This window comes from Rhea pennata, chromosome 14 (assembly GCF_028389875.1).
Source record: "Rhea pennata isolate bPtePen1 chromosome 14, bPtePen1.pri, whole genome shotgun sequence".
Classification (NCBI taxonomy): domain Eukaryota; kingdom Metazoa; phylum Chordata; class Aves; order Rheiformes; family Rheidae; genus Rhea; species Rhea pennata.
In genome coordinates, this window is record NC_084676.1 from 15870363 (window position 1) to 15896053 (window position 25691).

At 49.2% G+C, this 25691-nt stretch overlaps 1 protein-coding gene across 1 annotated transcript; it reads left to right on the forward strand.

Moving 5' to 3' along the window:
- The first annotated feature begins 3999 nt into the window (after positions 1–3999).
- On the forward strand, positions 4000–25511 carry CSF1R (colony stimulating factor 1 receptor). Its single transcript, XM_062587269.1, has 21 exons — positions 4000–4048; positions 9299–9544; positions 10377–10661; positions 11215–11351; positions 12144–12303; positions 13124–13313; positions 14434–14549; positions 14832–14952; positions 15679–15869; positions 16488–16600; positions 18707–18833; positions 19282–19386; positions 19706–19816; positions 20303–20465; positions 21014–21120; positions 21296–21414; positions 22154–22276; positions 22413–22524; positions 22808–22907; positions 23522–23627; positions 24105–25511. The coding sequence occupies exons 1-21, from the start codon at positions 4000–4002 to the stop codon at positions 24234–24236; spliced, it is 2913 nt and encodes a 970-aa protein (XP_062443253.1). The 3' UTR covers positions 24237–25511.
- Positions 25512–25691: the final 180 nt, after the last annotated feature.

The following is a 25691-nucleotide window of genomic DNA, read 5'->3' on the forward strand; positions in this document are numbered from 1 at the left end:
ACAGTGCAGTTGATTTTTCTCCATAGTTTAATGGCTCGGGGCAGTGGGAGAGAGGGGGCCTACCAATGGGAGCAGGGCATCAGCAGGAGTCACGGTGCACAGAGCTCCTTATATCTCGCTCTCCTCTGAGCTGAGTTCTCCTCCTAGTCTTCTAGGAGGAGCAAACACCCTCTAAAGATGAAACCCCAAAGTGCTGGCTCCCCACATCATCACCCCCTCATTCCAGGTCCCTTGGTCTCTCTCCTTTCTTCCTGTTCTCCTCATCTTCCTCCTGCTGCCACCCTAAAAGTGCTGCAGGCCCCCAACCACATGGGAAAAAGCCACCTACTGGAATCTAGCCCAAAGCTACCTCCTCTCTGCAGCTCTGCTGAAATTCCTCCTCTGAAAAACTGACCCAGTCTGCTGAGCAGAGCTGTTTGCAGCCAGCTTGGAGCTGCATGCTTGGAAAAGCTGAGGTTGCTGCACAAAGAGGATTTTGAGCTGAGGCTCAAATGTATTGACTTTGTCCCAGTTTTCAGGATGTGTGGTGCTGCCCCAGTGCAAGTCCTGGCCAGCAGCAGTTGTGTCCATCTGCACAGGCATTCATACACACCAACTGGAAACTCTTTGTGTACCCCAAAGACCCAAGGCACAGGCTTTAGCAGGAGACAGGTTCAAGACCCAGCAAAGATTCCCTCTCCAGTACGACAGCCTCAGCTCCCATCTCTGCTCGGTTTCCTACAGGGGAGGTTTGCAGACTCCATGACCAGCTCAAGCCAGTTCTCCTCAGATTTGCTCTGAGTCACCTTGCACAGCTCAGATGTGTCAGGGCATTTTTCTCCAGAAGCTGAATCAGCAGGGGGAAAAAAAATCATCTCATCTCTAGAGAGGCTACAAGAAGGGGGTTTGTTAGCTCTCAGCCAGGAACCCAGCTCACTCACTGCCTGATCCCCCTCCAGCAGACCTTTTGCATGTGGAGACACACTGAAAAGGAGTTGCTGGGAGACAAATGAGTAGCTGGACCCTGAGACCTCCAGCAAGACATTTTCCCCACCTGAAACAAGTTTCTCTCCTCTTTGGTAGCAAGGACACATGATGAGAAAGGTATTTTGCATAGGAGCCCAGGGAAGCATGGAAATTCAGACTGTGCCCTTGGAGACAAACGTGGCCAGCTGCACCAGTCAGGCTCCCCACAGCAGGGCTTTTAGCTCTCTGGGTACTGACAGCTGATTCAGGACATGGCTGTTTCCCACGTGCGCCCTGGCTGCTGCAGGGCCGCCGAGGCAGGCAGTGATGCTGTGGCCAGTTGTGCACAGTGCAGGGGTCCCGCAGGGCTGCAATGGCCTGGCCCCACTCCCACCTAGGAAAGCAATCTGGGCTTTCAGTGCTCACAACCACTTTCTCCTCTGCAGTCAGCCCATGGCCAAACAGGCAGTGAGCAAGTCTCATGCCATCTCCTCGCATGCCATCTTGGCTGTGGGGGGCCTCCACAAACATCCTTAGGCTTCAGATGACTCAAAGCAAGGCTGCAGCTCCTCTGAGAGTGATGTTGCTTCTTCCTGAGCTGCTTACGCACAGAGGCCCACCTGAGCAAACAGTGTCAACTGGCCATGCAAAGCAGTTGTCTGCATAAAGCTGAACCTGCACAAGCCTGGCTTAACTCTCCTTACAGCTTTATCAACCCACTTGTGACCACCTGGGGAAGGAAGCTCTGAGCAGTAGGAGCTGTGCCCACCCCAGCAACACTTCAGTGGCTGAGCTGCTGCTTGCAACCACAGGATTTAGGGGTGCTGCCTGCAGGCGGGAAGTGACTGGCCACCAGTGAGGCAGAAAGCCCAGCAGATAGCCTGTCCCACCAGCTTAAGCATCCCAAGGTGTACCTAACAATGGTACTAGCTAGGGACCATGTGCATTGGCTGTGACTTGTCACCCGTGGATGATGCCATCAGAGAGGCTCTGCAAGGGGCTCCTCAAAGGCAAGAAGGGAGGTTGAGAGATTGTTTTCCTTCTCTGCTAACAACCTTTCTGGTTTAATACTTGTTCAAGCCAGTGAGTCAGTTCTCTCTGAGCTGGCATTTGTTCCTGGAAAAGAAAAAAAAACACTTAAAAAGAAGAAGGAGGTAAACAAACATCCTTTAAAAAAAGCCCCTTTGGCTCAAAAGGAGGAAAGCTAATCAGCCTGACATCTCCTGTGGCCCATCCACTCTCCAAGCCCCCAGGTCTAGGCAGGAGCCCCCCAGCACACCACACTGTCTCTGCTTCATGTTCTTCTTCCTCGTGTCCTGCCAGGAAAAACTGCTGAGAGGAAATCTTCTCCAGCCAAAAGCTGCTGTTTCTTCTCTCTGGACTCCTGCACTGCTCAGCTCCCTCGTGCTCTCCAGCCATCCCTCTGGCCAAAACCTAGAGCTCTCTCTTCATTCTCATGACTCTTACTCATCTTCAGTACAGTCAGCCATGCTCTCATCTCTTGGCCCCCAAGATATTGTCTTCCCAGTACTTCTCTAATTGCCCTTTTGGAGAATCCTCCAAGCCCATTCCCTCTGGTTTGTAGAGGCACAAGGGGGACTCCTCTGTTGGGGATCTTTGAGCTGCAAGTGCAGATTCAACAGCTACTTTTGTGCAGTAAATCCTGACTATTTTTGCCCAAATTAGGCAGCCCCTCTCTCTGACAGCTCCCTGCTGAGAGCAGACAAGCAGCTGCAGCTCAGTACAGCTAATTCAGAGACCTGAAGCCCTTCGGGACCTCTTTCTCAGCCTGTGCTACCAGGTGGGGATCATAACTTCCTGCCCTAGAGCTGTCACAATCAAGGCTGAATTTTTGCTGCAACATGAGGTTAACTAGCATTGCAGCAGAGAGCAAGGGGGACCTTGCATCTCCCTTGACCTGCTAATGTTTTACCGACCTGTTTGTCCTTTAGCAAGTTGTTTTGCTTCAATCCTGTCCTCACCCCCAATTTTAGAAGAGATGCAGTCCAGGAGAGGGTTAACAAAGTGCCTCATTACTGCTCCCAGGTGCCAACTAGACCAGCAATCAGAAACCAGCTACAAAAAGCCTCCCCACCAAAGCTAGCCCCATGAGGTGGAAGAGCCCTGCAGGTATGAGTATAGTAGGGCAGGTGGAACATGCACCCTGAGGCTGGGGAGAAGGGTTCTTGGTTTGGTGGAGGTTACAGCCTAGTAGCAGCTCCCTGGCTGCCATCCCCTTTGACAGTTGCGGTGCTTTGGGATGGTCGCATCTTCATGTGGTGCTGGTTGGAACAGGGCAGTGGTGTGGCTCCAAGAGGCTTGTGGCCACAAGGTCTGTCTCTGCCCTAGGGTTTATGCCCTCAGCTGAAACAAAATAATTTGTCATTTTTATGAGCCTTCTCCACTTGGGAGCCACCCTGGGCCAAGTCCAAGGCCTCTTTGTAGACCAACTGTAGGGAGTTAGCCTGCCATGCTCCTGGGCAGGCCCTCAGGGCCCAAAGCCAGCAAGATCCACAAGGCCTGAGGTGAAACTTGTCACCCTAAGGTAAAACTTAGCCCACCACCACCCAGGTAGGTCTCAGCCTCGCTCTTTTCCTCCCCAGGCAGGAGGTGGGGCTGGGTGGCCTTAGTCAAGGGGGATTGTGGTGGCCCAAACTGCAGCCCTCAGGGCAGTCTGGGGCTGAGCCCCCTCCTGGTGGTGGGACCTGCAGTGAGCAGGTGGCCCTGACGATGGGGCACTAACAGGGCAGCGGGATGCTCTTTCCCCAGGGCCCCTCTCTGCCCCACCTCTGCAGACTGGGTTTGTCACTGGTGACGTCTCAAGACATCACCTTCTTTTTTTTTTCTTCCCTCCCATTTCAAAAACAAACCAAAAAAAAAAGTAATTTCTTAACTCGTGGTCAACTAAAAAAGGAGAAGCTCCTATCAAGAGAGCACTGGGGACGGCGCCCGCGCAGAGAGGTGCCTGCCGCTCGAGTGGGTCTGTTTGCTTGCCTGCAGGGTCTTTGCTGCACCCCAACTTGGAACTGGGGAGGTGCCACCATCACTGGGAAGATGGGCCCTGGCTTCCTGGTGCTGCTGACTGCCACCAGCATCTGGCACGGTAGGTCCACAAGCCCTTCAGAGCTTCTCCTCTATTGCTGTGTCTCTCTCAGGTGGTTTTAAGATGTGGTTCAGGTTTCCCAAGGGACTTGCATTAGCACGGAGATGTGGGAGAACGCTCTCGTCCCAGCCTGTCCTCAGGTGACATGGGGTGACAGCCCTCCCCCCCCCCCCCCAAAAGCCTTGCCCATGCTGGGGAAGGAGAAAATACCACAATTTGACCGAAGAACACTCGGCTCCCAGCTGTGAAGGGCAAAGCTGGGCCCCGATCTTGTATACCAAGCCCAAAAGCAGTTTGTATGTGGGCCTGTGGAATGGGATGTGGTGGTTGGGCAGGTTCAAGGACCTTTGGAGGAGGTAGATTGCAGGTGAGGGAATGTGTCTACTCTGCAGGGAAAAGACTATAACCAAGGCTGTAACACTGTCCAGAGCTGGCTGCAGTGCAGGAGGAGAACAGTGGTGGAGAGAGGCAATATCATCAACCCATGTTGACTCTGAATCTCAGCTGTGCTGAGGGCTCATTTTGGCCACCTGTTTCCCTGTCAGCGGAAGGCCAAATTTTATAGAAAGGCTCTGAGCAGCAGGGAGAAAGGTGATTTGGGTCTGGGGCTGTATTAGGAGAAAGAAGAGATGAAGTAGAAAGTGTGTCCCAGGGGAACCTTTTTCTGGAAAAAAACACTTGCACAAATGGGGCAAGAGCTGGAGATGCTTGGCCTACAGGCAAGAAAAAAATGGGAAAGACACCTCTAGCAGCCTCTTTCAATGCATTTCCTTGCTGGTAGGACAGTGGTGTCTGCAGACTGCTGTTCTTCAGTGGTATTGGCTTGTGAAAAAGGGCTGTAGAGCCAGATGTTAGACCCTGTGATGGAAATCAAATTCCAGCCAACAGAGGAAGGTGAATACAACTGGTTTTTGAGGCTGATGAGGTGGCCAAGAGGTGATAGCTCATCAACCTCAAGAAAGAGTTACTAAGATGGTTTTGAGGTTTACATCCAAACACAGAGAAATCAGCCCTTGTTCTGGGACCTGTGTTACTGATCTTGCATATCAAACTCTGGCAGCCTCTCAACTCTTTTTGTCCCCTTTCCCTCCATTTTCCTGCTGAGCTCACCCCTTTCAAGGGATCGTGAGACTTTGGAAAATTCCTCCTCAAAGGGTTTAATCTGAGGTAGGGGAAATGCTTGACATACAGCAGGGAGACAGTATTTCCCTCTCAAGCCACTGCTGTGTTCATATTTTCAGCTTGGGATCCTTGCATCTGTATTGCTATTGCACTGCACAGTGTTTTCTTTCAAGTCACATCTCCTACATGCTCACTGTTCCCAGGCCTGTTGTACTGGGAGCCAAGTTGTTAAAACTGCAGGTTTTGTCACTGTTCTGGTTTGGGTAGTCTGGTCTGAATTCCTTGTCAGACTTGTTCTTACTTCCACTCCCTTCCTTTCCAGCCCCTGCAGCCGTTGTTGAACTCCTGGGGAACAACTATGTCTTTAGCATCTTCAGACCCAATTTTATTTTTCAAATGTTGCTTTCTGGTTCCCAGAAGCAACAGGACACTGGAGCATCTTTTGTGAGACTCTCGCAAGCTTGACTGTTGGGGGAGGGATTTTTAACAGCTTCCTATCTTGCCCCAGTCTGAACAGAGAACTCAGTGTTTAATCCCTTATACGATGTTAGCCCACTGAAGAGAGTGTTGACACAGGAGTGGTTGCCTCACTGGTCATCCCTGTAAAGCACTGAAGAGTGTGTTTGGGAGAGCATTGGTTTATAGAAACTGTTTGTTTCTTATGGTTTTTAAGGTAATAAGGACTGAGCACCTCTGATGTACATGTGTGAAATCACAACAAGATCTGTCAGGATCTCCCAAAAGGTTCCCTAAGGCACCTGTGTGAGGTGCCATAACATCCTCCTAAGGCAGTCTGCCACATCAGGGAGTTAAACACGTGCTGCTCTTGGTGTCATGGCTCTTGGCCACATCCAGCACAAAGCTGTAGTACACTGAGGCTAAATACTAAAGCAATCTCCTCAGCCTGAAGCTGTAGTCAGGGCATGACTCCCTTCTCCTGCCTTTTGGATTGCAGGTGTATGTTCTGAGCATACCTACGGCTGATGCAGTGCAGCCCTTGAGCCATACTGCCTCAGGACCTCGCTTCTCACTTGGGGAACTGTCATGCATTCAAATCTCAGCTTCAGATAAAGCAGAGGGAGGATTTGAAACTTGAGCATCCGTGTCTATTTTCATGTCTGTATTCTTGGCCATCTGGAGAGCTCTTCCAGGGGGTTTTGACATTTTTGTTGTGGATGAATCTAAGCTTCTGGGGAAGAAGCCCCAAGCAGAGAGAGGGAATGAACTTTCTTTTCGCTTGCCTGATACAGTAGGTGACTCTCTCAAGAAGGTGTCCTCAGAGACCAACCCCCTGCCCATCATTGTGGGGGGAGAAAGGGGAGCCCAGGCCTAATGAAGGTCTCTCCGTGGGCCAGACAGCCTACCTATCCTCCAGGATCAAGTTAAGGGCCTGATGACTAACCTATGTGAAAGGCTGCTGAGCCTCCAAGTCTTATAGCCTCCATTTCTCCTTACTTGCCATTTCCAAACCCTCAGCAGAGGAGAGTTATGTTTTGGCTGTGATCAGAGAGGCAGGGACAGAGCCTGCGGCTGTAACTAGAGGTCATGGTTACACAACCAGAGTGTGGCAAAACCTTCAGCCAGCAGTTACCGGCAGTGCTGAGGAAGCTGCTGAGGAGCAGCAGAGAGACATCCTTGGGCTTCGTGCAAGATTGCACATTGGTCAGCAGGGAGCAAGCCTCCCCCAGCAGCCCTGCTTCCCCATTCTGGAGAAGGGGAGAAGGACCTCTGACTCATCTCCCTGTGCACGCAAAGGAGTGGGCACTTGGGTGGCCTTTACCTGGCAGGGCCCTACAGTCAGTGTCCCTGTGCTCTGTCCTGTTCATCTTCACCTGTGCAGTGCTTTTGTCATTGCTAGGAGTCTTCAACGACTGCCTGAAGGCTGCTGGCTTCTTCATTGCAGGACATTATGTAGAACAAGCATGCTGGGACCTTTTCTGCTGTTGAGAGCTGTTGGAGGCTGATAACGAGGACAACACTGGGTGACAAGACTCTTGTTTCTGTCCTATAGTTGTGGCCATATGAAGGGCCAGTTATAACATGGCCTTTTCCCAAGGCAGTCTGAATGCAGCTCTGTGTGAAGGGAAGCTTGGCTCCCTCATCAGAGCATGTGGAAGCCCTGGATTTAGAAAGATAGCCAAAGCGAAGAGCTGGCAAGGCAAAAGTGCCCAGTGATAGAGGCTAAATGCAACAGAAATGTGTCAAGCCCTGCTAGAAAACACAGCTTAGAAAAGAGGGAGGAATGTTATACCTCAGATATGTGGAAAATGTGGCTTTGCAAAGGATTCTGGGATGTGTTTTTCTCCACTTTGGGAATAAATGAGGCTTTTCCTCTTTCCACAGACAGATAAAAACATCACAAAAAAAAAACCCTCAAGGAGATAAAACGTCAAACATTCCATGCTCCCAGGCTCCCTGTCCCCTGCTTCCTCCCCCAGGGCCAGTAGGTTTGATTCAGGTCTTGTCTGGGTTTCCCCATGCAGCTGCATCACTGTCGCACACCAGCAAAGCTCTCCAGGAGCTTAAGTCTCATGTAGCTCTGCCCCTTATTTAAATAATTTTTGCCACTGCTGCCCATGCCCGTAACCAGCCTCCCCTGGCTCTCTTCCCTGCAGCAGACTTGGACAGTGAAGGGCTGTAACCTCAGGCCACCGCTCCCCTTCCCCTTGAGGATATGCAAGTGCAGCTGGACAAATGGTCTCGTCGTGGGGCGTTTTGGCCTTTCTCATTTCCTGCCAGGTTGGGGCCTTTATGTTTGTTTGGACAAGAAATGTTTCCACCTACGACCTACAGAGCCCCTGTGAGTCGAGGGCTGTGTCTGCAGAAGTTTGATGCATCCCGAGGCCAAATTTGGCCCTTGTTTCCACTGCCACCACCTCAGAGCAGCTCTGTTGCCTGCACTGATCTCCTCTGCTAAGAGCAGCTGGCTGATAAGTTGAACAGATACTTTTCTTCTTACTATTATTTGAACCCTAGTGTGTGTCCCTTTAAGACGTGAGGATGGGTTAGCAACTGGGAAGAAAAGCAGAAGTGGGAGAATAGCCCTGGATAGGGGACAGAGAGGGGGTGCGGAGCCCCTCAAGCGCAGATAGCCATTTGCAACGTGTTTCCTGTCCTCTGCGAAGGCCTGTTGTGGGGGTGGCAGTACCACTTCTTCCCTAGCCCCACAGCACTGATTCATTTCTCACTTCCCCCCACCCTAAATATAGGTAGTGACTCAAAGAACTTGCTGACACAGCAAAACAGGAAAAAAAATATTTCCCTCTGACACTGAGGGCTGGAGTGGGACTCTGGTTCCCCTTTATTCAGCCAGTGGAGAAACCATCTTCAAGGCACAGATGGCATCAGAAATCTGGCTGGATTGCAAAAGCAAGTGACAGCATAGTCCGATGTGCAGCATATAGGATTATGGCTGTAGGCTTGCACGAGCCGTTTAGCTTTTATGTGCCTCAGTTTCCCACTCCTGAATATGAATAATAATGCTGACTCACTTCCTAATATGTTGATGGTATCTAGGAGAACAAACAAACTGTCTGACTCTGTGATAAGGCATAAGTAGGTGTCCTTGTGCCCTTCAAAATCCACTGCCCAGCAACCCAAAAAGGCAGACTTCTCAAAGTATATGCGCTGAACTCCTGCTCTGCAGAAGCTTTCCAGTGTGCTTCTAGCTGAGCACAGCACCAGTACAAAAAAGAGAGCCCCATCCACTTGGGTTGGCTTGAACTTCACCAAATGGCATTATTGGCTCGCCAAACTCCTACAGTACCTCTATTTCCACCACAAAAAGAAAACCTGGTGCAAAAAGAGGTAAAATCTTACAGGAACAATTTCCAAGCTCTCAGCTGGCCTGATCAGCTCCAGATGATTGTCTTTCCTTCCACAGTTCTCTGAACTCAGATATGGCTTCCTTGAAATTCACTCCTTGGAGGATCAGGTCACTGTATCAGTCTGGCGAGGTGGGAAGTGGCTGGAATGATGTGACACAAAAAGCCACTCTGCATCCCAAACCCAGTCTTTTCCCAGTGCTAAACTACTCCACGTTCAGCAGTGTAAATTTCAGCAGAGCATCTTAAAGGATCATTTATGCATCTTCCTCCCCTCTCTCTCTCTTTTTTTTTTTTTCGGTAGGCTCAGCATCTCCAGCGATCAGCCCTGACGTCCCTGCTCTGGTTGTCAACACGGGTGATCCAGTCACCTTGCACTGCTCAGGAGACTCCAAAGTTGAATGGTACACCCAAAAGAATACGTCCACCAACCACACCAGCAGCACTCTCAATATTCTCAAGGCCACTTTCAGAGATACAGGCACCTATAAGTGTGCCTATGTCAACAGCAGTGACAAGGGCATCGCATCTGTGCATCTCTTTGTGCGAGGTAACTCTTGTGTTTCCACCTGTGCAGGAATAAGGACCTCCTTTCAGGGAGCAAAGCCGTTATGCAGGTCTTCTGTATGGCTGTGGTCACATGTGTCTGGAGAGCAGTGCGGGCTCCTGGCAGTGCTGTGGCTCGCCTACATACAATGGGACCCATGACTGAAGCGTTAGGGTACGGCACAGAACACCTACGTCTCCTGTATGAGTAGCGTGGACCTCTTCCTCCATTTATCTTTGCTTCTCTTCCTGAAAAACAGGGATGAAGGTCTGTTTTCTGTTGTAACATGCAGTGAGATCTGGAAATCAGAAAAGAGCTGTATTCTCAGTACCCCAGATATGGGGGAGATTCGTATTAATCATGTCTCCACCATGTGAGCTGAACCCTAAACGTTTTTTGGGGTTTTTTTTTTTTTTTTTTGTTTTTGTTTTTGTTTTTGTTTTTTACCCCAGAAAGAGTTATGCTTGGGTAACTCCACCATGTGAGTTCACTCCTTCCTTCACACCAGGGACGCTGTCCTGCACAGGGAAGCTGGAGATCTTACAGAACAAAACCAACAGCATGGTTAAAGGCTGAATAGTGCTAGACTTGCTTCTTAATCTCTCTTGTCTGTGTGCATTCATGACTTGCTAGCTCTGTTCTCCTCAACTGCCTTACCTGGAATTGGACTTTGTCATGTAAGTTTTGGAGGCTGAGCGAAGCAGGCATCAAGCAGGGCTGCCCCCAACTCCCACGAGGCAGCAGTGCTGCAGAGGACTCGCCTTTGCTGGAATGTCTCAGGTTTGATGTATGCTTTCCAGATATGATTCTCCGGCCTGTCTTGTCTCCTTCACAGATCCCAATAACGTGTGGTACACTCCAACTTTCCGGATCCTCGTGACCGAAGGCAGTAACGCTGAATTCCCTTGTCTCATCACGGCCCCTGAGTACGAGTCCAGTGTGACTCTGACGATGGACGACACCTCTCGCCTCTCACCAGGGATGAACTATTCTTTCAGTGCAGAGAAGGGAATAACACTATACAATGTGCAACACCAGCAGAAGGGTGGTTACTATTGCCAAGCAGTGATAAATGGAAAAATAAAGAAGTCATCAAGAATAAGACTGATTGTGGAAGAAGGTAAAGGGTTGGGGTTACTACTGTTCTTGGGGGTACAGCAATAGCTCAGCTGGCCACAGTGAATAGTTAAGGAAAAACTTCTGCCCAGAGGCAAGAAAGACCTGAACCTGCAATCTTTTAAGGTCCTTAATGGAGGCAAGATATAAAATAACACCAACTTATGGCAAATTTTCTTCTTTAGGTGGGTCTCCACGGGGTTCACAGTATTCCAATCCTCACAGGCACTATCATAGCATATCATAGCACAGAGAAAAACATCCACTTGTCTCCCTGGCACTCTGAAAACCCTCAGGCCCTGATGCTCTGAACATAACCATTGCACAAGGATTCCCTTCCCTTTCAACTTGCAGCACAGTCTGGTGTCTCACCCATCTTTACTGGTTCCTCATAGGCACATGCATACGAAAAGGAGCAGTGATCCCTAGGGAGGGAGAAGACCAGAGATTGAAGGGAAAGGGGAATAAAAAGGCAGACAGTCCCTGGGGAGTCTCTAAAGTACAGGGGATCACTGGGCCAGCTGATACTGAAACTTTCCCTGCTTGCCTTTGTGTAGCACTGGAGAAGCCTGTATCAGTGATGATGGACCCTATAGATCATGTGCGAATCGTGGGCGAACCTTTCAAAATCACTTGCAGAGTAATTGCTCCTTCCCACAAGTACAACATCAGATGGGTGGCAGCAGCAAAGACCGTAAGTTGGGTGCGCAGCTTCAAGGGTAGACAGGGCCTCTCAGGACACCAGGGACAAAGAGGGCAGTAAGAACTACTGTAGATCCAAGCTGGCTGCAGCAAAGCTTCAAACCGTCCAGCTACTTTAGTAGCTGTTAGAACAAGCTGCAGAAGTCTTAAGATGGCTGTCCTTTCCTTTGGGTGACATGTGCTTAAGAAACACCTGTGTGCTGCCAGGGTTTTCCTGCAGGAAAGAAAGGAAGGCATGTGTTTTAATTTGGTTCACTGAGAAAGAGCTGCTGTACCTACCAGCACAACACAAGTCACTTCACCACTCAGGGCTTATGAAGCAGCAAACATGTTCAGGATACATAGCTCCCCAGAGAAGGGGGATGGGAGAAGATAGGGAAGGCATGTCAAAATTTCCCTTCAAATCTCTTTTTTGCTGGCTTTTAACCTCTAGAAGGTTAGATAAGATTTATTAGGAGTCCTCGTTATGTCTGATGCCTTTACTAATGAGTGGAAATCAACATAAGATATATCTCATGTTTGAATCATGCCATGTAAGGACTGCAACTTACAGTCACAAGGCTGGCAATAGCAGTAACCCTGCCTGCAGTGGAATATCTGCCCTGAATGCTTGGCTTTAATATGCCTCTCTGTTTCCATACAGATGGCTTTTAGTAACAGGGGCTCTATAACAAAGCTTGGTAGCTCAAAACAAATGGTGGTGGGTACATTTGATATAAGTATTGCTTTGTTCCATCCTCTGCCCTTCCAAGCAAGTGCTTAATGTTCCCTCCCTGTCTGACAGGTCGAAAGAACTAAAAAGCTTAATTTTGAAAATGAGAACTACCTCATTAATGACACCCTGTCCATTCCAGCGGTGACAATGAATGATAGTGGGAAGTACACTTGTATAGCCAACAATTCCGCAGGATCCAAGAATATCTCAACATCGCTCCAGGTAATAGGTGAGTACTTCCTGAAAAGGCCAGGAGGTATGAGCTGAATCATGCCTGGCCCTGAGTATTTGCTGCTTCTGCCACTATCTTGTTCCTGGTTAGTTTGTTGGAGACACTATCCTTGCCTCTGTGTGAAGGTTCACCTGAGAACTGTGCAGTTGCTAGGAAATGAGCTGTTCACTTCATGTCTTGAGGAGAAAGACACTTTTTGGAGTCTAGAAGAAAAACTAAAGAGTCTTTCTCAATTTTTATACATTAATAAACATATAAAAAGTGATCCCTAGGGAGGGAGAAGACCTCTGATGACAGGTCCATGTAAGAGGATTCAAGTCTACTATACCCTTGTTTGTGTCTCAAAACAAGGAAAGTTCCTCACTGCAGCTCTTAGGCTTGAGATTGCTGGTGACCCAATGAATGTCGCATACCATGGCTCAGGAGGAGGACTTGGTCTGAGGTGTTTTCAAGTGAGAAGCCAGGAAAGCAGTTAAGCGGCAGATCTTCTACAGATGATCAGGAGATACAGTTTTAGCCTCATCACTTGTTAGAATGCAGTGTGTAAAACCTCTTGCCCTGTGTAAGTTCTCCAAAGTTCCCCAGCTCTCCTCAGGTAGAGTGTAATCTAAACAATCATGATAAAGAAGAAACTTCTTTAAAATATTTTGGCAACAAGAGACATGTAATCTGTATAATGCTTCATTGCCTCCCCCAGGCTCCTAGCTGAGGCTGCTCTTTCCAGTGATGGTCCATTTGTGGTATAAGCTTGTTTCAGGTCTTTCTCTTCTCTGTGGACATGCCTGCTGATGACCTTGCTCTCTCCTCCATCCTACAGAGAAAGGTTATGTGTTCCTGACCCCAGTGCAAGCCACCAGCCAGGAAGTTGCTTTGGGAGAGAGTCTGAAACTGCAGGTCCTGATCAAGGCTTACCCAGCACTTCTCCGCTGGGGCTGGAAGCACAAAGACCCTTTGAAGAAGTCTGGGACCAGCACGTTTAAGGGCCATATGATCTCTGGAAACAACTGGTATGTGCTTTCTCTGCTCTGCACTAGCCACAGCATGTTTCCAGCAATGCTTTCCATGCAAGACAGCCAGATCCCATCCTACTGGCTGACAGAAAACCTTCTGGTTTTAAAGAGGGGAACTGTTTTGCCTTTCTGTCTTCCATTTCCAGCATTATTAGGGAACCACAGTGAGCAGGTCTGATCAGGTCAAGGAGGGCATCACCTTTCTCTAACTTGACAGCCTTCTCTTTAGAAAACCTTGTGGAAGTCACTATCACATTTGTGTTGTGGTTGTTCAAGTTTGCTTTCTCACAGCAGGAAGAAATTGCAGGGATGGGTAAGCAGGATGAAAAACTGAATTCCTGCACTGCCCATCAGATCTAAGCTGCACTGTGCAGTCTAGGAAGCCCATGCACCAAAAGGCACTTGCATGCCCCGTGTCAAGGGAGGCCAGAGATATCACTATGAGGTTATACTAGGTACTGACCCAAAGGGAGTTCATGGCAGTGCTCTTCCAAAGTCTACAGCCAACCCAGGCCAAAAGGAGACTGAAAGAAAGAGAATCGTCCCATTCATTGGGGAGTTTTGGCAATTCCCCTTTCATTTTCTCAGAAACCCAAAACAATCCGCAAGAGGAACTGTGGCACTCAGCAAGCAGGATGACTTTAGAGCCAATACTATTTGCACTGGAGTTTGAGAGCTGTGCTGGATGCAGAGAGGAGGGAACACTGGAGACCATTGACTTGGTGGGCTAAGGGATAGGGGAGGACTAAGTCATTCTCTCAAAAGCAGGAGAATTAGCATCCTCTGGCCCTCCCCAGGCAGTGATTTACATGTTAAACTCTCTTCCTGAGCAGCTGCCTACCCGAAGCATTCAGAAGCACGGTGCACTCTGTGGCTAAAGGCCTTTCCTCCAAGGGGGCAGCTTTTCAGCAGCCAGTAGGATCAGAGCACCCTTGCTTCCCCTGAAGAAGGAGGCAGCAGTTTCTCCCCATGGTCTGGAGACAGTGCTGGGAAGTATTTACCTGCTCCAGGGAACAGGCAACAGCTCCATTTTGCAGAGCCCAGAGCAGGCTGTGTGAGTGCTGGAGTTTCCTTAGCACAGCTTTCCTTACGGTGTTTATCCTCTGTGTGGGAACAGGTATAACAATACGCTTTTCCTGAATCGCCTGCAGGAAGGGGAGAGTGGTCTCTATACGTTTTATGCCCTGAACAATGAGACCAACACATCTGTTACCTTCAGCATCTCTGTGAAATGTAAGTGCTGTGTATTTACCCTTCCTTCCTTCTGCTTGCCCTGGGTTTACTGCCCAACAGGCAACAAGCATGGCTGAAGTACCAGGGCACTGGGCCAAAGCAGCTTCCAGCCCAGTGCCCACAGGAGATGCAACCAGACTGCATCTGGGCCCTGACTCAAACCCATACCTAGCACAGGAGTTCTTATGTTTTGTTGATCGCAAAGGTGAAGGTGAATCAGAGCATGGGGAATTGCTCTTCTTCTGGTCATAGCACCCACTGCCTCTCTGCCTTCCCCAACAGCTCCTCCAAGGGTCTGTTATGTCAGGGTGCCAGCCAATGACTCCAGCATCCTTCACTGTATAGCCATGGGCTACCCTGCCCCACGTATTGAGTGGTACCGATGCCCGACTCATTCTGACAGGTAAGAAACCCCCTGGAGCCTGGGCCAAGCAGTACCTCGAACACCGAGGAGGTACTCGGTGCTTGCTTTTGCAGTGCTGACATTTGCTGAGCTGTACCACATCCCAGCAAAGGCTTGCTTGCAGCCAATACAGCAGAGCTTGTCCGTTAACAGTGCCAGGGACTTTTCCCTGCTGAAGAGAGATGTTCTTGGGCACGATCCAAGGTGAGGAGGCTGATAACTATTCTGAAAGTCCTGAACATGAAGAGTTCAGCTACTTGTGGTTCATGTTTTCCTAATGCTTTTCCAAGGAATCTCTCAGTCTCTTTGAGAAGTGCCATGGCATAGGTTGCTGTAGACCTGTATTCTGGTTGACTGTAGTCATTTTTCAGGGACCTCCTGGAAGACCCCACAGATCCAGGGCTCTACAAAGCACTGGCTTCCTGAGCGGCAATGTGATGGGAGCCAGTGCAGCCTTGAACAGGGACCTATTGTGTCTCAGTACAAGCTCCATTCAAGGAGGGGCCAGAACATAGCTGTAGCCACATAAAGCCAGTCAAAGCTGTGTGTCAATACTGGACCTTGATGTTCAGAGAAAGGCCTTTATTTGGGAAAAGTGCACCACATCTCAGAGCTGTAGCCCTAATTCCCAATGTCTCCTGTATAGCCTGATACAAGCACAAATTCACGCATGAGGAACTGCACAGCAGAGAGACACTTATTCTCTCCTGCACGATGTGTCTGCAGGTACAACGAGGAGTATATGTTGCTTCTGAATGACTCCAGTCCCCAGGTGGTGAACACACTGCCCTTTCGAGAGGTGGAAGTGGAGAGCATCCTCCCATTCCAGGACCTGGGTGCCAACTTCACCTTCTGCTGTGTGGCCATTAACAGAGAGGGGAATGCCTCTGACATGCTTCACTCTGTCACCATCACCAGTAAGATAAAAACTGGTAGCTTTTTGTGGGGAGAATATAGGCTTTTGGGGGGCCATCTTCCTGCGTGTACATCCTTACTGCCTTGTAAGAGAAGTGGAACAGATTCCATGGCCCCTCTCTGCTCGTGGTGGGGAGGCTGTGGCATTTGCCACTTCTAGGAATCAAGTGGGAATTGCTGGCTGGGCAGAGACTGGTGCCAAAAGCTGAGCGGTGCCATGAACACCCTGTAATTACAGGACTTAGCTCCATTGCTCAGCACAGCCAGCTATTGCTCAGCTCACTGGAGTCTGGAGGTGGCATCTTTTGATGGCTCTATTCTTCCTGCAGAGGTCTTGGTCCCCAGTCAGCCCAACCTACACCTACTCTGACCTGGTGCTGTTTATGTGGGGATTATGGTGAAGGGGGAGAGCTGGTATGGCTTTGGGTTTCATGTTAAGAGCTCCAAGGGATCAAGGCTTCAAAGGAAGTTGTTAGGGGTGTCTCTGAGGCCAGTGCTGAGTTTTGTTGCATACGGGGGAAGCCTAATCCGGATGAAGAGCTGTGTAAAATGCTCCCAGAGATTGTGTATTAGGAGTGAAACAGGAGCAGCTTCTCACCCCTGTTTCTTTGCTCCTCCAGGAAATATCATGGCCCCTCCAAACAAGCTCTTCAGTCCCATTCTCTCCACCTGCATGGGCACATCGGTTCTGCTGCTCCTCCTACTCCTCTTCATCCTCTACAAGTACAACCAGGTCAGACTCCCTGTTGTGTAGCAAGGGCTGTAGGCCCTGCCCAACCTCAGAGACCACACTGCCTGGGCTGACAGCCACGGGCAGCAAGCATTCAGCTTGGAGGTACCAGGCAAGATAAGCTGTGCTACCTCCCTCCTTCCCAACTGCCTCTCACGCCCCTAAGTAGTTCCTGCCGCCAGGCAAAGCCCATGAGCCACCAAACCCAGTGTGTGAATGCTTCTCATCCTTGCAGTCCCTCAGGCTTGCAGGCCAGAGCTCGCTGCAGGCGTTGCTCAGAGCCAAAGGTGCTTGCTCTGTGCTGTCAGATGCAGTCAGTTTTGCTCTGATCAACATGAATCCGCAGACTGAGTTAAGGGGAAAAAAAGTTATGCAATTGCATCTACTCCCTGCTTTATAAAAAGCTGTCTCCACAGGGAAACAGGCTGATGTCAGAAAGTAGCTGTCTCCAGGAAGATTTAGTGACTATTTTTACACAAGATCTTGCCCCATTTTCTCTGCAAGGTTCCTTTTCAGCATTTGGATTCCTTCTTGGTTTTTCTGTAAACTGCACCAGTCAATAGCCACCTCCACTTCATCAGTGCATGAAAATCTCCTGTTTTTCAGTTCTCCCTTTGACACATTCTTCTGCCATCAAGGCAGTTAAATTTTACAGCAGAGCTCTGAAGTGCCTGGTTGTCACAAGATTCAGCAGAGCACTTTCCCAGACAAGGACCTACAGCTTTGCAGGAAGAGCTGTCTTTGTTTCCAAGAAATCTCTGCCCCAGCTGGAGAGATCTTCCCTTGTGAGAGCAGGTTCAGCCAGTAGTCCAGAGAGAGAGAGAGAAATGGATACTGAAGAAGGCTTTGCAAGCCCAAGGGAAACAGGATGTGCTTACAAGCAATCCTCTGCCACCCATGGGCTTCTTGAGCTGTGGCTGATTGCTGCATTGTTAGGTGAATTTTCAAACAAAAAGCAGCAATGCTTACCCTCTTGGAGCAGGCAACAGCAAATACAGCTAGTGCATGTAGCATTTTTAATGACCTCTGCTGGAAACTGCTGCTTGGAGTACCACAGCCATGTCTTTTTTGGATGGCCTGGATGGGCACGGGTGTTTAACCCTCACGCAAAGGGAAAAGGAGCAGTGTCGAGCAGAAAACGGAAACAGATGCTTTTCATCAAACTGCAGGAGATCTGTTTATTCCAGGCTTTGTCCCTCACTCCTCTGCTAACCCAGCTATGGGCATCAACCCGCAAGCTGCATCCTTCTCCGTAACTATTCAGAGGAAGTGGCGAGGAGAAGCATTTCCACACACACCTCCCAGTAGCTGTGACCTAGAGTGATTCATTGCAGTCTGGCTCACTCCACCCCCGCTTCCCCATGCCTGCTCTGATGGGCCTGAGACCCTAAGCGTCACTCCGAGGCGTGTGTCTTTGCCCGTCTCCATGGACGGAAGCAAAGGCTGCATAAGTGTTCTCGTGCCAAGCTGCTTTGCTTCCTTTCTCTGCATTTGCACCCCAGGGGGGCTCCCTAGCCCTCCCAACATGGTGACACCCAGCCCAAGCTGGCCTCTGCCCATAGGCTCCAGCACTGCTTCTCTCCGTACTCGCCTTGTTACTTCTGCCGTGAGATTCGTTGAAAAGAGAAGAAATTCTTACTTCTCTTTCTCCATTTCTTTTTTCCCCTGTAGGGAAGCTGGGCTGGGCCAGCTCCACTGGTCTGCTGTGCTCAGCAACCCAGGGTGCCCAGGCAGGAGGCACAACTGGGAGAACTCCCTCCAGCACCAGATGGGCAGCGGTCAGCCACTGGTTGGGGGTGGGAGGGGACTGGCTGGCTCTCCCAACACTGCTGTCCCAAATGAAGCCAACAAACTTCTTTGCTAGGTGAAAAAGGCAAGAGGGCCTCCCTTGATCATGGAGGAGGACTGGGGGATTTTGCAGCAGCAAGGGATCTGGGCTGACCAGACCCAGCTTCTCTTGCTGAGTGCAAATTCAAAGCAAGAAATATTACATGGGCTGAAACCCAGGTCTCTCCTCTATTCTTGCAAGGTGAGAGCTAGAGTGAGTGTTAGGACATGGGAGCCCTCAGGCTGGAGGAATGTTGAATAACTGGAGTCTCTTCCTTACAGAAGCCCAAGTACCAGGTGCGATGGAAGATCATTGAAACCTGTGAAGGGAATAACTACATCTTTATTGACCCCACTCAGTTGCCATACAATGAAAAATGGGAGTTCCCCAGGAATAATCTCCAGTTTGGTAAGAAACATTTCTTGCTGCTTATGTGGTGGCAGACAGCTCACTGCAGAACTGAAATGCTCCAAGGGACAGAGCCAAAGCAACTAGGAATGCCCAAAGTTGCATTCAGAGCAACAGCCTCAGCTGGGCCCTGCTGCCTTCTTCCACCCAGGACGGCAAATGCTAGGGTACAAATTCCCTCCAGCCCTCCTTTGCTCCAAGAAAGGCTGAGAGGATCCCATCCCTCCTCTTGCATCTGGCTTTGTTTCTAACGCATAGATCTAGAGAGCCTGTCTTGGCTCATGGTAGAATTCCCCTTAGATGTAATGGCTTCTGAGCAAATGTTGCTCATGTGTCATCTCATCTGGGCTCAGCAGGAGTCTACCCATCAGACCTCCTCAAAGCTGTGTGCTGGACAACTACCCAACCCCTTTTTAAAAAGCATCTCATAAGCATTTTTTTTCTATAGGAAAAACTCTTGGAGCTGGAGCCTTTGGAAAAGTGGTAGAAGCCACTGCTTTTGGGCTGGGCAAAGAAGATTCAGTCCTCAAAGTGGCTGTGAAGATGCTAAAATGTAAGTCCAGGGCAGCTTGTAAAGTCTGGTATCCCCCAAGCTTCTTCTGGCAGGATGTAGGGTGTGTTTGCCACATCTGCTGGTGCTTCCAGGCTGTAACACCTACTTGTCTTAGATCTTTCTGTGATAAGCATTGGGTGCTGGAGTCACTTGGCTATCATCGTTTGTGGACACATATGGCCAGAGACACAGGCAGAGGATACACATTCTCCTCTGAGTCTCTTTCCTCTCTTTGTTCCATCTCTGTCCTCCCTCATCAACTTCTTTGTCTTGTCCCTCCCTCACTCCTTCACACAATCCTTCTCTTTTTGGTGTCCAGCATCAGCACACACAGATGAGCAGGAGGCTCTCATGTCTGAGCTGAAGATCATGAGTCACTTGGGACACCACGAGAACATTGTTAACCTACTGGGAGCATGTACCCATGGAGGTAGGATCCCACAGCCCTGCTCCCCCCAGGAATTCCTCCTGCAGCCTGCTTCTCGAGGCTGTTAACTCTCTTCAGTCTCACAAAAGAGAAGTACCTGATGAGCCCATTGGTCTTTTCTGATTCTGTAACTCTGTAAGGGTCTATGGGAAGATATTTAAACACTGAATATTTTCCCCAGCAGTAATCCCTTCACAAACAGGAGGTTTAAAGGGGCTTAAATGCCTGAGACAAACACACTAACTGATGCTTATCCCAAAGAAGCAGGAACTTTCCCCATAGAAACCCCCCCCTGTATTTCAAGGTGGAAGTGAGGGTCCTCAGCACCAGCTTAGCAGAGCTGGCCACTTCAAGACATGCTGGCATGCAGTATGGATTCTGCTGCCCCTCCTACCTCCACCCTGCCCTGGCCACCTCCAGCCCCAAACTGGTGCCTACCCAGAGGGATAACAGCCACTTCTTAATGAATCCTTTCTGCCTGTCTCCCAGGCCCAATTCTCGTCATCACTGAGTATTGTCGCTATGGAGATCTGTTGAATTTCCTGCGAAAGAAAGCTGAAATCATAATTATGCAGGACTCAGTTCTGGACACCTCTCTGGACAGCACTGCTGACTACAAAAATATTGACCTGGAGAAGAAGTACATCCGCAGGTAAGAGCAGAGCTCAGGTGGCTGTGGGGGTCCAACAATGTAGGGCCTGGGTACCTGATGTCCAGAGGACTGTGCTACGGTGGGAAGTGAAGGCCAAAGGTCTGAAGGTAAAACACCAGAATGTAAAAGCCTCTGAGAGTGTATGTGTTTAGACAAGTGTTTTGATGAGCTTTTCACAGCAACTGGTGAGATACCTACAATAAATCTAGGTTTGAATCCAGTCTGCCCTCCACAATCTGGAATCAAAACTACTCAGCTTCCTGCAAACACAAGTTTTGCAGGACAAGAGGCTGAGCACTCCCCATCAGCCAAGAGCCATCCCTTTACAAAACGAGAGCACGATCTGGAGCCTCCATACCACAAGGCAACCAAGTTCCCTTTCTGAATCAGCCTCAATAGTGACCTTCCCTCTGCCCTTCAGCCTCTAGCTAAGCCATTTCCCACAGGCAGGGATGTGATTTCTTTACTCGGTGGATACGGAGAAGGGCAGAAGGTGCTGCCATAGGGTTGCTAACAGCCTGCTCTATCTCTGTTGCTCTCTAACTCAGTGACAGCGGCTTTGCAAGTCAGGGTTTGGAAACGTATGTTGAAATGAGGCCTGTGTCATCATCAGCATCATCATCTTCAGCATCATCAGATTCTGCACAAGCCAGGGGTGAGTTAGAAGTCACTTTCTGTTTTTTTGTTTTTTTTTTTTTTTTTTTTTTTTTCATTCATTATTTCTTCATTCTAGTCATGCTATTTGGTTGAGTTCTGGGAAATGGGATACAGCATAGCCTGCATTTCTCACGAGTCTTGCAGGGACTCCAAAATTTCTCTTTGAATTTCAGGGAAAAGCTCAGAGGAAGAACAAGAAACCAGGGAGGAGCTCCACCCCCTCAATCTCTCCGATTTGTTACAGTTCTCCAGCCAAGTGGCCCAGGGCATGGCATTCCTTGCATCAAAGAATGTGAGTGCTGAAAGGATGACTTCCCCCTGTACCCCAGCAGGGAAATCTCAGGCCAGCTATCAGAAACCAGCCACCACATCTGCATAAGAGTCATGCTGGTTTCAAAAGGGGGTGGCCAAACCCAAGCAAGCTGCTGCAGATAGGCCTTCCTCTCTCCATCTGCTGAGTTTTTTAATCTTTGTCTGGTCTCAGACATGCTGGGTCACTGCGAGCAGTGTTTCCTTCTGAGCAGCCTCCCCCAGGCTTTAGGCAGGCCATCACAGCAGGGCAGCATTAAAGTGAGGGAACTTGGGGCTGAGCATCATGCTAGTCTTGCCCCTTTCTCCCCAGCTTTCACATGAGGTCAAGGACCTTGATGCAGAGCTGTCTCACACTGCCAGCCTCCCTGCTGCTCCAGGGATAAGGAGTGAAAGTGGCTGTTGAGCTCACTGCCCAAGCTGGCTCATTTAAAGTAAAGTATGCCAGAGAGCAACCATATGATGGTGTCAGACATGGGAACAGCGCAAACAGCCACTGGTTCTCCACAGGGAAGCTAAAGGCCATATGAGTTACTGAAGGACATGGTATGAAGTCTCACAGTATCTCACTACTTGAAGTGATGGAGAGAGCTCCTATTCCTTGTATGTGGCCTTTTGCCCTGGAAGTGTTGTTACAGTGACAGGCCCAGGCTGTAGGCGATCAGCTGGCACTGCCAGGGGGTCATGGGCTGGGGGTCTCAGCCGCACTCTTTTCTCCCTAGTGCATCCATCGTGACTTAGCAGCCAGGAACGTGCTTGTGTCAGATGGACGGGTAGCCAAGATCTGCGACTTTGGCCTGGCCCGTGACATCATGAATGACTCAAACTATGTTGTAAAAGGCAATGTAAGTGATTGAAATGGGGACAGGATAAGCTACGAGGAGCAAGGGGCAGGGGCGGGGGGGAGGCTGGAGAGGGAAGGACAAGGCATAGCATAAGTTGCAACCTTGTCCCAGACTTGACACTTCTTTGCTATTCCAGGCACGCTTGCCCGTGAAGTGGATGGCCCCAGAAAGCATCTTTGACTGCATTTACACAGTTCAAAGTGATGTGTGGTCCTATGGCATCCTTCTTTGGGAGATCTTCTCTCTTGGTAAGAAAGACAGGAGCTTGCAACCCTCTTGGTTTCCATGAGCACTGCCCTAATGTCTTTGCACAAAAGTTTCCAAAGATTTATCAGGGCTATAAAATAATGCATTTAGCTCTCAGAGGGGCTATTGAAAGTTCTGAGTTCCTCAGAACTCTATGAGAAAGAGTTGCAGTGGCTCAAGTGATGTTCCATTCTACCTCCTCCCACCCACCAACGTACACATTTGACTAAGGGCTTGTTAAAGCCACTAGTTTGAGCACTGTCTTAGCTTATGTCATTGTTACAGGTAAAAGCCCATATCCCGGCATGGTGGTAAACAGCAAGTTCTACAACATGGTGAAGCAAGGATACCAGATGGCCAGACCTGACTTTGCTCCCTTGGAAATGTGAGTGGATATGCTGAACTGCAAACAGGGTGTGAAAGGGCGCTTGGAGCTGCTTCATGGATGAGGGGCAGGAAGCCCACTAGGAGACTGTCACAGGTCTGCCTGCAGCTCCCAAGCAAGCCCCAGGGCAGGAGTGTCTCCCTTGAGGGTTAGACTGAATCTTACCAAGTTGCCTCCTTACAGTGATGCTCTTATGCTTTATGGTGCTCTGCCCAGTATTTCCCCTATTAATGTGAGTTTTCCCTGCTTCTCATCCATAATATTCCCACTCATAAATTTGGTGGTTCATGTGAGTAGTCTTCAGCAAAGGAACAAGTTATAACTTAAAGAAAAAAATACTGGAGGCATAAAGCCTCTTGCAGACAGATCAGGGGCCTGGAAAAGGAATTTATTTGTATGTTCTCCTATACTCCCCTGCCCCTGGAGCACTGCACCTGTGCTGACCACAGGTGTTATAGATAGGAAAACAGAAGATAAGCAGCAGCTCAGTGTTACATGCTCAAACCATAGTGTATGACTCCAGTTAGGCTGCAGGGAAGAGCCTGAGGTTGCAGGCTCTCCAGTAGCTTTAGGCCAGCTCAATGCAGGTGCCCTGTCCCCATTTGACCCTGCAGATACAGCATCATGCAGGCGTGCTGGAGCCTGGAGCCCACACAGAGACCTACCTTTGACCAGATCTGCTGCTTCATTCAGAAAGAACTGGAAGCGCATAAGGAACAGGTGAGAAGCTTGAGAGAGGAGGAAGGGGAAGGAGGAGGGGGTGCATCCCTCCACACAACCATACTCCTGGACAATTTTCCTGGTGCCATCCCATGCCTTTAATGGACAGGCAGTTTACTGTTGGTGAAAAATGCAGCAGCACTCAGATTTCCCCATGCCAACGGGTAAAATCATCCCCCCCCCCCCCCCCACAGCGACCACAGGGGGCTGGGCACAAATATGGATACTTCGCTGCAGCTATATGGGTAGCAATATGGCTACTGCCACTGCAGCCCTGTCCACATCTCCCTGAATTTGGTATGCAGTTGAACAGAAGATGCTTTGCCTTGTGAACAGCCATCCCACAGCACCACAAAAGCCATGGACAGAGCGCAGGGTAATCTTAAGTTAACATCCCCAGCTGGTCATCTGTGCAGGGATAGAGAAGTCTTCCACCACTGAAAGGACTGAAACACACTTTGGCTTTTTGCTTTCAAGGACTATACAAACCTCCCATCTACTACTGAAGAAGACAGTGGGTGTGATACCTCTGGCTGCTGCGAGGAGTCCTGCAAACAAGAGGAGAGTGGCCAGCCCCTTCTCAAGAGTAACAACTATCAGTTCTGTTAGCTGCTACCATCACCTTGATGGTGACAGGTGACCTCAGGTGATCACCACTTTCCAGCTGTGCAGCTCCATGTTCATACCCTGCACCATTCATGGGGTTTTTTTAAATACAAATTACAGCCAAGTAACATTTCCAAAGGTCACTCACCAGCACATGCTTGAACCCGTGTTTTATATGGGTGCATGCACAGACACGAGCAAGCCTTGAAACAAATGAGATGAAGACATGGGAAACTGCCTCGCACTGAAGCAGCTCTTTGTCAGCCCTGCTCTTCCCTTTGACAGTCAGTCACTGGCTGTTGCAGAGCGTGTGTTTAGACAAGCCCCTACCTTGCATCAAAAATGCATAAACCTCTAGGTTTCCTCAGGCAATCTGCTTCTCTGCAGCTGGTACTTCTGCAGGGATTGCTTGGGTGAAATGGGATGACTTAAGCCTTATGGGAACTTGTATGTGCTCCAGTAAGAGGGCAGAGGGGCAGTTATTTCTCAGGTAAAAGACAGAAGTGACCAGTACTCTTTCAAATGGGCACTGAACACAATCCCAATCCAGGAAAGAATGGCAGCTTAAACAGGTCCAGAACTGGTTACCGTAATACAGATGCTACACAACATCTGAACTCTTAAACATGTAGCAATTCACTGCCTTTCTCATAACTATAGATGTGCTCTTGTATATATATTTTGGGGTTATTTTGATAATACAGTTGGTCGTTTTTTTCATAAGCTAGCTAGGGCCTAATGCCCTTAAAACTTATTTCTAGTCTAGCTCTTCTTCAGGATAACTAATGCCACAGCGACCAGGTCCTGTACAGCTAGCAGATAGGGTAGCTAATGAACCTTAGCTTCACTTGACTTGGTTGGTAATGGATCAGTATTACAGGTACAAGCACTGACACAGCTTAGGCAAACTATGACAAGACAGAATTACTGTACATGTGGCCTTTACCAGATTTCATGCAATTCTGTTGTGGGCCGCTTCTGATTACATTACACGTCCGTTTATGCTAATGCCAAGTGATTGATTCCTCCTTACTAAATAAAAAACTAACGTATTTCTATCTATCAATCAGCATTATAAAGAATAAAGAAAGATGCTTAACAAAGCAAGTCTTTCCCGTGGCTTTACGGATTGTTCTGAGGGGAAAGGATCAGAGCAAGGGTGCCACACTGACCTATCCGCTCACACTCTACCACTCTGATCTAATCCTCAGACACTCATGCTTCTCATCATTAGCAGTACAAGATCATTCAATCATCTTGTGTAACTTCAGAAACTTATTAAAAGCAACATTTTAAAGCACTTTGCTCTGAAGAGCCTGCCTTTATTTGGGGGAAAGTGAAGCATTCAGTAGTATGCATGGAGATAACAGGGGAGTAATTTCAATGGGCTGGTGGGACTTCCAACAAAGGTCACTAGGTTTGAGACACAGGCATGTGGCAGCTGCCTACGCTGGAAAG

What these genes read in the sequence shown, in the direction of transcription:
- CSF1R (XM_062587269.1), top strand. Translation starts at nt 4,000, where the DNA reads ATGGGCCCTGGCTTCCTGGTGCTGCTGACTGCCACCAGCATCTGGCAC. An exon ending in GGGTGGCAGCAGCAAAGACC is followed by an intron (nt 11,352 to 12,143) that starts GTAAGTTGGGTG and finishes CCTGTCTGACAG; the next exon opens with GTCGAAAGAACTAAAAAGCT. An exon ending in AGATTCTGCACAAGCCAGGG is followed by an intron (nt 21,121 to 21,295) that starts GTGAGTTAGAAG and finishes TTTGAATTTCAG; the next exon opens with GGAAAAGCTCAGAGGAAGAA.